The sequence below is a fragment of the Lepisosteus platostomus genome, chromosome 8 (assembly GCF_059453375.1).
Source record: "Lepisosteus platostomus isolate fLepPlt1 chromosome 8, fLepPlt1.hap1, whole genome shotgun sequence".
Taxonomy (NCBI): Eukaryota; Metazoa; Chordata; class Actinopteri; order Semionotiformes; family Lepisosteidae; genus Lepisosteus; species Lepisosteus platostomus.
In genome coordinates this window covers 45197074-45209588 of record NC_142618.1, presented here as the reverse complement: position 1 = coordinate 45209588, position 12515 = coordinate 45197074, and the positions used below count along the sequence as shown (strand labels likewise).

Genomic DNA, 12515 nt, shown 5'->3' with positions numbered 1-12515 from the left:
AGGGTGGTAAGGAAGCACCAAAGGAATGCGGTTGTTACGGCGGGAGTTCCTGATCGGGTTGATGGTCTGGGGGGTGTTTTTGGCTCGGGCAAGGGCCCTGTCAATCACACTGCTGGGGTATCCTCTGTTGATGAAAAATGAGTACATTTCGAGGGCTTGGTTCTCGAAGTCGATGTCGTCGCTGCATAATTGTCGTAACCTAAGGAACTGTGAAAAAGGAAGAGAGTTTTTAGTATGGTTGGGGTGAAATGAGCTGTACAGGAGTTAGCTGTGTGAATCCGTGGGTTTGTAATAAACTGAAGTGGACAGTCGGGGGTAGTTGATAGACAAGTGGATGTCTAGAAACGGACGAGTGGTGGAAGATATGTTAACCGTATATTTGAGGGACGGGTGGAAGTTGGTGAAATGGTGCAGGAAGAATTCAAGCTGTTCGTTGGAGCGTGTGGCGGCACCGACGGAGTCATCAATATATCGTTTGTAGAGGTCAGGGACATAGCCAGTGTAGGAAGCGAAGAAGCGTTCTTCTACCCAGCCGACAAAACTAGGTTTATGCTTGGTACAGTATAACCCTTCAGTGGTCATTTTCATCATGCTGTGCTCTGCCAGACAGACCTATAAGATCACAACATGAAGAGAACTTTGGAACCAGTGCCGGATTTCCCATTAGGCACTGTAGGAACACTGCCTAGGGCCTACGAAGGAGGGAAACGCTGGTGACGAACGAAAAATGAGCTGAGACAACATTCTTATCGATCGGCTTTAGGTGCTCCAAATCAATGATCATACGCTATCTAGCAGCTGTTCTAGAAACTAGAAGTAAAGAAGAGACGGTCGCTCAACTCACTCCATCAATCACGTGGTTTAGCATTAGAATAGTTTAAAGTGCATCACGTCAATCAAAGTAATTCAATTGGCGTTCACCCCTCTTTTTGCACATTTCGGCCCTGCTTGGAACTACTGTTTACTACATTAGGAAGTAACATTCATAGGTACTGATGCCGTTGTGGCTGTCCTTATTTCACATGGACTATGGTTTTAAGAGTTTTGCATCATATGCTGTCTTGAGGTGCAGGATCACTAATTCAGGTGGAAAGAAATACTGTTTCATCCGAGATGTATTCCAGAATTCTGTGTTGGCAATAATGTGAAAACTCAAAAGATAGTCAAGAAATAGAAAATCATTTTTTGATAGTTCTGATCTGATAGTTTTGAGCCTTTTTAGTTTTCTTTGTAAGGTAAAAATGTATTTTATTAGTGAAAATATATAAAAAAACATAAATATGCATTTTGTCTTTCACCATAACAATGAATGTTATTTCACTTTGATTTAGGATATAAACTTTCCAGTTGAATTGACTCTCCTTTTCCACCATTAAAATACAAATCTTATGGAGAGAGAAAACAAAATGCCTGAAATCAAATTAACTATAAGGCGAAAAGCTCTTGTTGTTTTACACAGCAGATTAGCATGGCACTGAGATCATTGCTGTAGATTTCCATTTGTGTTATCAATTGATTTTCATATTAAGTATCGTGATGCTGTTTTGTTCTTCCTATTTGCCACGGTTAGCTAAACAGAAAGGACAGATGGTGGCTTTATTTAGCTAGCATCTTATATCCTAGTAGAGGCTGACAAAATTGCTTTTTATACACCGTACATACGCACATGTTAATAAATAAGATATTTGTTCTAATATGCCATTTATAATTTATTTTGGCACATAACTGATTCCTAATTCTGTCTTTTTCTTGCTGCTGGGATTGGGTTGTCATTTTACACAGTATGTGCTGTTTTGCTTCTTTCATTTATTGTGAGAGACAGAATGAACATAGTTCAGGTTTCTAATGCCCAGAACAATCATCGGCATTTTGGATGATGTTTCAGCTGTCACTGACAAATTGGGTCTCACCAATTTAATGGTGTGCTGTATGGTTATAACATCAAAATACAAAACGGGGAGCTGTTTGATTGGAGGTTTCCTTAAAGGTTATAAAAGCTAATAGATGGGAGAACACCATCTAGGTTGTGCTAATTGCACAGGTATTGGTAGATTGTTGATCCAATGTAGTCATGTAGTCTTTGAGATTCGAAATCTGTCATGACTGATAAAGAGACTTAAAAAGATCTTCTTTCACACACCTGGCTCTCTGCCTGTGACAGGGATCCATGGGCTCAAAGGTGACCCGCCTCATTTCTTTAGAGCCCATTGACCTGCTATATCTGGTAGCTTATCTTCGTGAATCATGCAGAAAGCTGATATTACATTAGAGGCAAAAAAATAATATGGGAAACTGGACCATTAAACTACAGTATGTTTATTGGTGTTTATTTTAATAAGCAGAAATATGTATCTTTTGTTGTATTTTAAGCTAATTTAATTTCTGCATAATACGTATAATCTGGATTTAGGGTACTTATAAGGTAACTTGACTTGTTCAAATAACCATTCCCTCAAAACCACTGTGACACACCCTGGAGCAGGGAGTCATTGATATATTCTGGGAACATTGATTGGTAGACCAAACAGACACACAAAGCATCCATGAGGTAAAGCGCAGGTGCTCTTTTTATTTACAGTGTGCAGAAAAATACTCAAAAACATAAACCAAACAAAAGCTCCATAATGAGTTATTGACTAGACTTCTTCAGTCCCTAACTAACAATGCCCGACCAGCTAAGCAGCTTACTAGCTCTAAATGTTTCTTTATCTTTGGAACTTTTAAACACCTACAGTACATTTTTTTTCCTGTGGCTCAGTCAGTCAGTCCTTCCCTGTGGTGCCAGTTTGCAGAACAGAGGATCTGCTGTCTTTCCTGACAGTAGATATAGACTGAGAGCCTCCACTTCCAGGTGGTTAAATTGTAACCAGAAATACTGTATTCTGCCAGCAGGTCAGGTGACTCAGGGTGGTAGTTCATTTTCCACAGCATGCTGGGAAATGAGCTTTAGGAAAGGTAGCTAATGCCCTCTCACAACCATGCGCCACGAACATCTCGTTGATCTCATAACACAAACAGATTGGACCTGGAGTTGGAAAGCACACACCAGAGTGCACTTACAGTACATCACTTGTGCCCTGGGAATACACCATGTGTGTGTTCTTGTGGACACCAGTGACATTAGTGCCTGCTGTTGTACTGCAATTGCACTATCATTGAACAGTTTGTGTGCATTACATATTTTATTACTCCACAGTTATTTAGAACATGAAGCACCAAATATCCTAGCTTTCAGACTGCAGTTTATTCTATGCTTATTTTGGCTTCAGTGTTTTTTATTTTAGACATGACAGTTCAGACTGTATTCATACACATTTGACACAATACACTTTGGTACTGTGACGCTAGGTTTTTAAACACATTCATCCATTTTTGAATCGCTTGATCCAATTCAGGGTAGCGGGTGGGGCTGGAAGGGGTGCAAGCCAGGGTACACCCTGGACGGGACACCTGTCCATCGCAGGACACACAAAGACACAGGCATACACCCACCAGGGCCAACATTCCTAAAAACAAGTTAACCTACCAGTATGTCTTTGGGCTGTTTGATGAAACCCGAGACACCCAGAAAACATGAAGAATATACAAACTCAACACAGACAGCACCCCAGGTTTGGAATCGAACCCAGGTCCCCAGTGCTGCAAGAGAGCAATGCTGACCACTGTCCCATCACTGCATGACACCCTGAACACATTCCGAATTACCTAAAAATGAAATAAGCTGTTTCTGAAGATTGATGATTCTTTTGGTCTTTCTGAACGTCATGTTGCCACTATATCACCCCTATACACCCATTTTGGGGCATGTTCAGTGGCTGATTGTAGAGCCTTCTGACTGTAGAGCATATCTGTGTATGACCAGAGAGCTCAAACGAATTGTGTTTACTTCTTTACCTTTAAAATGTATCTAAATTTGTGGGAGTACCAATGTCCCTTCAAAATATTAAAAGAAATGTAATAGCTTATTATTGTCTGCGCAGGAAAACTAACTGGAGTTCAATCAATTCCATGAGTTTCTAACTGAGGAGATCAGCATCAATGTTATGTTATTTCTGAACAATTTGTGTGGATAACGCAACCAACAGTTCTGTCTTGCTATTAAGAGATGTAAGGAATGTTTTTGAAAATGTATGAATATGTGAAAAGAAAAAGCCCAACACATTCAGACATTGGGAAATATATCCTCTTTTTTCAGATTATATTTTATAATATTTTTTCCTTTCTTGAAATGCTTTTAATCTATAACCTTAAACATATTGAGTAATATTGACATTAATGTGCATACAGTATATACAATAGTCACATTATTATTATTATTATTATTATTATTATTATTATTATTATTATTATTATTATTATTATTATTATTATTATTATTATTTACCATAGATAGTATGATAGAATCAGGCAGTTTTTTTATTTATTTTTAACATGGTCATTTGTATTTTCCATACATCAACCAATGAGTAATTAATTTTAGTGTAAGATCTTTGCTGTTCAAACTGCTTATATGATTTTCAAGTGGATTACAATCCATGCTTTTTGAAGGCTGTCCTTCCTTTCACTGAACATATGCCACAAATCCTTTCAACTGGTGCATGAAATGGATGCATTGCTTCTTCATTTTCTATTTAATATGTGCAAGAAAAAAGTATTTTAGGCTCTTTTGTGCATTGATTCAGCTAATTTAGGTGCAGAAGTGCAGAAGAACATACTGTATCTATTTATGCAAGGTCACATTGAATTAATTCCAAATAATTTACTGAGCATGAGTTTGAATAGGATAACCAGGTTAATATTGCTTGAATCAAAGAAGTTTTTAATGTTTTTGTTTTGATCTTTCCTGACATGTTATGGTTAATATGTGTGTCTCAGATTTGTGTGTTAAGTTACTTTTTTGGAGGGAGGGATGTTAAATAGATGCTAGAAAAATGTCAGCATCATTTTACAATAGCGTGTTTTGCATTTAGTTTGTATAGACAGTTATTGTTGAAGCACTCGAAAAGGCTGCAAAAAAAAAGCTGGACTGAGAAATGGAAAACTATCTAATCCCTTATCTAGTCTATCTGAACTGTTTGTTTCCTGGCATTGTGACTGTGAAAAGCAGGAAAGCACTTTCAAGATTTCTATTCACTGTTAAACTGGGAGCTGTTCATCTCAGGGTGTATTTTTGGATGAATACTGTACCTTCCGGATTTATTTGGAATTACTGTATGGATTCAGTGAAGTTAAACCAAAAGAAATGTACAGTATGTTCCACAAGTGGATAATTCTAGTGTTTGCATAATTAAAGTGTACAAACATTATTCTTCACATAATAACTGGAGCTCTAGATTTCTGATGGGGACTTACAGTGTAATTGATGCAAACAGTGAATCATTGGAGTGATTATAAGAACTAAGGCATTGATTAACTTCCGGAGGTGTATTGTGTTTGTGTTTTGATTTGTGCATTGTTACCATTTTCCATTACTGCACCAAACCTAGAGTGAAGTACGTTTGTCCATAATAATTATGGACAGAAGTTTGGATAAACAAACTGTTATTCTGAAGTTAAAAGTAAAATTCGTCAGCTTGATTTATTTAGTCTCTTGACCAGCTACTCTTAGTAGTCTGGTGTATGATTACAGAAAAAAAACAAATGTCTTACAGTATGTGAACCACTGAAATAAGAAATAATGCTGTGGATGCGATCCTCCTTTAAAAAGTATGCAAATATATGAATATATTTCACCTTTGCTATTTTCACACTTGAACCACAAAACATCCAAAGGTTTGTGTGAGCATGGTAATTATTTTTGTATAATGTCATATGTTTGATTTTACTACATTGCATAAATCTACAGTATGAATAGTTTGTGCCAAATTCTATTTAGTTATTATTTCTATGAAATGTTTGAGTGAATGAACAAGATAATTATGAATGAAAAATATATTTAGGCCCTTGCTTTGTTCTATGCTGTTATAAATCAGTTAAATAAAAATGTTTTTCTATGTGGTTTGATCACAAATATTTTTTTAGTTTTACTTGGGGGCGTTATGAATGGAGCGCCACTGCCTAGTGTGATTTCCAAAGGTTTTTTCCTCCCGTTGTGCACACAGCCATCCTCGTGTCTATCCTTGGCTTCACCAAGGCACTAATCAGACTCCTGATGAGATGATCAAAGCCCAATAAATATTCCCCTCCTCATTCAATAGTGGTGTGAAGGGCAGTACAGAGCTCGCCTTCGGTGAAAAGCAAGGAGCGCTGTGTTAGGAAATGAATTACTAATGGCAAATTTGCATGATTCACGTCTCTCCCCCTAGAGTGCCGCTTAGACAAGGGAGAGTAGCCTCATGCAGTAAAAAATACAGTGACTGTACAGAAGACAGTTTTCTCTTCAATCAAATTAATGTGCGAAAGCCCCGAGTAAGCATTATACGATCTCAATTTAAATTTAAATTGCAAAGCCATTCCAGATGTCTTTCAAAGCCGAATAGTTTTAGTATAACACTCACCGTGGCTCACTGCGTTCTTACTTTCAGTCTTGAAACAGGAAGGAAAATGAGTAGAACTTACTGAAACACAGTAGGGTATCGACAGGGTGAGGGTTTGGTGCAGAGAACTATTGTCGTTGTGATTAACCAAATTCCCATATAATGAAGTCCACCCCTATACTTTGGCATAATGTATTATTGTGTATAAAATATATGGTTAAAACTTACAGGTAACTTATAATTAAAATACAAATGCATTGGCTTTATGTTAATTTAAATAACATTGATTAAGTAAAACAAACAGCAGTAATCACAAACTTATAAACTCTGATTCCAGTGGATGCCTGCTACAGTATTTCCCTGCTCTGTCATTAGCACAACCCCTCTGTAATAAAACTGTCAGAGAGCCTGTAAAGGCACCTAAACTGGGAGCTCTTGTCACAATACCAAAACAAGACCATGTTGAGGTGCAGACACTGGGTCGCGGGTACTTGGGCAGGGGGCAGAGAGAGGCTTTCTCACTAGCTAGATTCATCGCATTATCCCAGTCTGTTGTGCAGCTAGTCTGAAAGTTGCACTTAACTACCTTCCGCCTGGATTCATCCTGCTCTGCTCTGCTTCCACCTGAAACCCCGTCGGCCAGGCAGAATCGCAAATTTGCGAATGTTAAAATTGCAGATGTCGAAACCGTGCTGTATTCAAAATCCTCAAAGGCATTCACAAAACCAGTCCCATGAAACTGCCTTCAAATTCAAAGGGTAAATACGAACCAGAGGATACTACAGTATGTAACAGTGTATTTGAAACTGAGAAGAGGAGGCGCTTTATGTGAAGAGTTGTGGCAGTATTAAACGAGCTAACGAATCATGCTGTTGAAGCTAGTACCCTGGCTTCTTTGAATAAACAGCAGGGTGTGATGCTATGGTTAATTTGGGTGTTGACATGGTTATGGTTAATTTGTTAATTTGGGTTATGTTTATGGTTAATTTGGGTGATGCACACTTGAAGAAGGCTCCACAGCCAAAATCTTGTGTTACCTTTCTTTTCTTTTCAGCATGAAATAAACCTTGTTTCTTTGTTATGGTTAGTTAACTACTAACTACTAAATGGACTAGATGGGCCAAATTATCTCCTCTCATTTGTAACGTTTCTTATGCTTGTATTATTTTTTTTTCTGAAACATGATACTCCTCTCTGTGATTTGATAGTTGAAACAACAGTCCCATCGTCTTTTTACTCGTAAAATGTCAGAATTAGTCAATTTGGGAGTAAATATCCTGTTTACTTTTCCCTTCTTCCTCGAACACACAAGTGAAGAAAAAGATTATCTAATCTTGTAAACTGTAGCTGAAAGAGGCTGAACCCGTCTTCATGGATACCAAGATAATTACAGAAAAATGTGGGTAAAAGGACAGTATTTGTTGTGTTAAAAAGATTAAGTGAGGCAGCCAGCTAGATGCAGTTAAAGTTTTTAAAAGGGTAATTCACTCCCGTTTTTTTCTTTTTCCCTAAATAGAAGATTCTTAAGCTTTCTTGTTTGAACTTCCCACTGTGCTGTTTCTGTAGTATCCCCCAGGACAGTTTTTTTCTTTATTTGTCCTCATGAAAACCCAGTTGAATGACGAACGCTTCCCGTTACATCACGATTTAAAGGAAAATGGGATTTCTTGCTTTAACGATGTCATAAGGCACATATGTTTCCTTCCTACATGTTTTTAGAAGACATTTTAATGCCAATAAATTGTCAATAAAATGTCAAAGAAAGAAAAGGAATAGGGACTGTTCCGAGCGCAGCTGGCCCTAATTAACTCCCATTACCCAGTTACCACACCACACCCCTTCCCTCACTACTTAAACCCTCTGCTTACTTTGTTCACTGCTCGGCATTAGGAAACCAGCCCGCCTCCTGAGCTCCTGTTGTTTTCAACTAGCTCTTGATCGACCTCTGTGCTTTGACCCAGCTTCAGCCCTTTGACCTGCCTTTTGCCTGCTCCTTCGGATTTGTTCGCCTTGGCCTTTATAAACACTACCCTGCACAGGGTTAACAGGGACAGAATATACAGATGAGGGAACAGATCACAGAATTTCATAAAAAAGTATATATTTTTGGTGTTACGGGACAGTTTGAGGGCAGCATGAGGGTGCAGTCAGTGGTTAGCATTGCTGCTTCACAGTGCTGGGCTTCTGGGATCAGTTCTGGTCCTAGTGCACTGTCTGCTTAGAGTTTGTATCTACTCACTGCGTTTTCCAAGTGCTCCAGTTTCCTCCCTCATTCCAAACACATACTGGTAGATTAATTGGCCTCTGGGAAAACTGGCCGTAGCGTGAGTGTGTATATATATTTATGTCTGTGTGTGCCCTGTGATTGACTGGTGTCTTGTCCACTGTGTGACCTGTCTTGCAGCCATTGCTTCCTGGGATAGGCTCCGGGCCTATGTGACCCTGAATTGGATAAGTTGATATTGAAAGTGATGATGTGATGATGATGTGACTGTACTAAGTACTAGGCTGTACTAAGTAGAATTTAACTTTACATTTTAATGACAATGTGGTCAGGACTGTTTCATATTAAGGAAACAGTGTCCTCTAGTTACTGTACCAGGGCAGTAGTTTTGGAAATTCTGGTCCAGAGAGAAAGGTGCCACCTACTTAACCACCGACACTACTTACAGGATGCGCTATTTTTTCTTAGCAGTCTCCTATCTCAGTACTTGTCGAGTCCAATCTTGCTTAGCTTGTGAGACCTGATAAGATCAGGCCAGAAGGCAATAATTAATTGCATTTATACAGCAATTCCAAAGGATTCCAAAATGCTTTGCAAATTCTGTAAATGTATCTGTGGGCTGCTTCAGTAGAATGCCTAGTATTCTTTCTGGCAGGCATTGTAAGTATGTGAGTGACCTTCTATAGTAACTCTCACTAAGATTGTCACAAACTGCTGTTAGGCCTTTTTATAAAACTACCTGGAAAAAAGAAAGTAGAAAAATCAAGGTGTGATGAAGCAGCAGCAGTCCACTTTGTGAAAGATATTTTAACCTTGCAATGATTCCTAAAAACATTTGAATATATGTTATTGTTTTATATTTATAAAGATGCGCATTGGAAATCTTTTTACATTATAGGGTAGCACCATGAGAAAATAAGATTTCTTTATTTCCTGATCCAGTCTCTCTTTCTCTGTCAGTGAATTGTTCTCATCAAGAATGCAGAAGAAAAGAACAGCGAGTGATTCCATTTAAAGCACAGATGACTGTCTTTGAAATGTCACAGAAGCTTCTTGTGTGACTAAAGAGCTCAGATAGATATGAGCTGTACAGTTTAGTCATGTCGAGATAAAAGCATTCACATACCATGGCAGCTGACATCACTGCCTCTGTGTTCGGTGAAAGTTCTCTGTCCATCACCCTGGAGGGCATCGATTAAGCCTAAGCAAGCTTCTCAGTGAAAAGCAGAATCTAATACATTGGTCTCGGCAGAAGTGCTGCTCTATTATTAGTGATTAGTGATGTGTTGGTTTTAGGTAGTTCCTGATGCTTATTTAGTCAGCTCTATCATTTTTATTGTTGCACATAAGAAAATTTGTGTCTAAATGAAGGCTTTTTCTATGCCATATACACGCTGAAAGCCATTATCAATCAAATAATTAATGCCTGGTGAACTACATTTACAAAAGAAAAGCCATTTGCTGTAGCTTTACAGCATGGAATTGTTTTATGAATTTAAAAAATCAGTGGACCCTGACTGGCTCAACCAACTGGTTGTTCCAGTGGGCAGGAAGGGCTCTATAGTCCAGGCATCACTGGTGTTATTCTGGCCTGTCCTATGAGCCAGCTGAGGCAGAGATTCCCAAGTAGCTTGGCACTGGCCACAATATTTTTGGCCAGCCATGCAGAGTATCCTTGCCTTGTCCATCAGCAGCACCTCTTTGCTCTATGAGATACCTTTGCAGGGGAGTCTTTTGTGTCATTGCAAGCGTTCTAGCAGTGAGTCAAATTGAGAAGGAATTGGGGATTTCAGGCTAGGAGGGTATTAAAGAAGATTTCTTGTGTTTGGTCATCCATCCATCCCTTTTCTAACAATACAGGGTTGCAGGGAGCCTATCCTGGCAAGCAACAACTGCAAGGAAAGGATACATCCTGGATGGGACATCAGTCCATAGCATAGGAAAATTGGCCCTGGTGTGAGTATAGTACTGTTCTTGCATGTCTTTGTTTGTCTCTGTGGGCCTTGTGATGGGCTTGCATCCCATCACAATCCAGAGTATTTCTGGCCTTGATTAAAGTGGTTAGAAAATGGGTGGATATATATGTGGTGCCTCTTTACTTGTGAAATTTAATTCTGGTCTGGAACTCAGGTTAGCGAATGCACGCTGTCATAGAATGATGCATTTAGTAACACTCAAGGGAGATGTTGAAAGGAATTAAGTTGATAACTGTTAGAGTGGGCAGCTATATCGGTCTGGGAACTTCATTCGAACATTTTGAGTTTAATTCCACATTGAGAACATGAAAAGTAAAGCATTTCAGCTGTGGAGCTGTCTTCAAACATCAGTTAATGAGTCCAGTGCATTCTTTGATTTAGCTTTTCAATGTGGACTTAACCTTATGTTCTTCCTAAGATGGTAAATGAAGTTTTTAGCAAATATATAGTATTAACGTTCAGTTTTAAACTCCTTCTAGACAGTCCATGTATTGTTCATTAGAGCTGAGTGACTTATCAAGGCTTATACATACTTATACATACATACATATGTCATACAATGTTGATATGGATAGATTTCATTCAATCTTTTAATGCATTTTTAAAAAATATTTTTTTATTTAAACCTGTAGGGCATAATGTAAAAGATATGTCGTGTTTCAGAATTGTTCCTTGTTGTTTCTGAGGTTTCAGGCAATGTGTTTCTATTGGCATGTAGAGAATTGTGCAGATAAAAGCTGTTGAGTGAGGTCTAAATTAGGAAGGTGGTTTGATAAAGAATACTGAACGAATGGAGTTGGGTTGGGCTGAGGCACTCAGAACTGCTGTCGCAACCCCTAAAGGAGAAGCAGAGCACACAGTCACCCAGAAAGTTCTTTTCTCTTCTGGTTTAAAATTCAGAAGCTGTGTGATTCCAAGGACATGTCTGAGGAAGATACTGGGGTAAACATGAAAAAGGAGGAGGTATGTGTTGTCGGTTCTTATTTTTGTGCAGGGGTGGGGAAGGGGGAGCATAGTTGTTTTTTCTGATGACCTTCGTTGAAATCAATTTTGAAATGCATTTGGAAACGCTTTTCGTTTTTCTTCCTCAGGCTTTCAGTAAGCCCATTGTTGAGGACAGGAACTTAGAATTTGCCAAGAAGTGCAGCGAGTTGATAAGTGATGTAAGTATATTTTGGTATTTACAATGACTAGACATGGCTGCACTAATTTGCATTTTGTATGGGTGTTATTGCCATTTCTAAGCCATCCATTATACACGAGACCTTGATTTGAGAAATCCGAAAGGTTTTAGTGACAAAGCCATTGTGATCAAACCTTTGGCTTTTAGCCATTAATCTGCGTAGTGGGGAAAAACCTATTAAAATTCCCCATTGGTCCAGCTCATGAAAAGAAAGGTTGCTTGTTATGTGTATGGTGTAGTGCTTAGGTGTGAAGTTGGTTGAAATAGTGTTATGAGGGAAGAAGCTGTGCAGAAAAAAGGATAATGTAATTATATCATCACTTGTTGGCGTCATTTACTAGAAAAACCTATCATGGTGCCAGGACACTTGCCAGGAAAAGTAGACTATGAAAGGATGAATCAATGGATATCTTTTATGGCTTTATGGCTAATAAATGGGAATATCCTTAAGTACAACACTGACCTGTAGAAACATTGCAAGCCAGTGCTTAAATCCATAAAAGCATACCTCATTACATAAACTAAGACTTAAAAATGTGAGTTTAATTCACTAATAGAACACTTCTCAGAATCTGTCGGGCACCTACAGTAGTACCAGTGCACTTCAGAGTTCAACACCGAAAGCCTTTATAAGATAGTCAGCACACAGCATTTAC

General features: G+C 38.6%; 1 protein-coding gene across 6 annotated transcripts in view; it reads left to right on the top strand.

Moving 5' to 3' along the window:
- The window catches only part of LOC148657410 (uncharacterized), a 62381-nt gene that overhangs the window by 3219 nt on the left and 46647 nt on the right, over window positions 1-12515 (top strand). For 2 of the 6 annotated variants that reach the window (XR_015940962.1, XM_088643654.1), the window contains exons 1-2: window positions 11463-11639; window positions 11768-11839. The exons of 1 other annotated variant lie outside the window; for it this stretch is intronic. Coding sequence is in view for 4 of the 5 variants with exons in the window: in XM_088643654.1 (XP_088499780.1) it covers window positions 11598-11639; window positions 11768-11839 (114 nt within the window). In the remaining variant the exon portion in view is untranslated. Of the gene's footprint in view, window positions 1-10560; window positions 10657-11460; window positions 11640-11767; window positions 11840-12515 lie in introns of those variants that run through there. 3 more of the 6 variants (XM_088643655.1, XM_088643656.1, XM_088643657.1) reach the window with 3 other exon arrangements.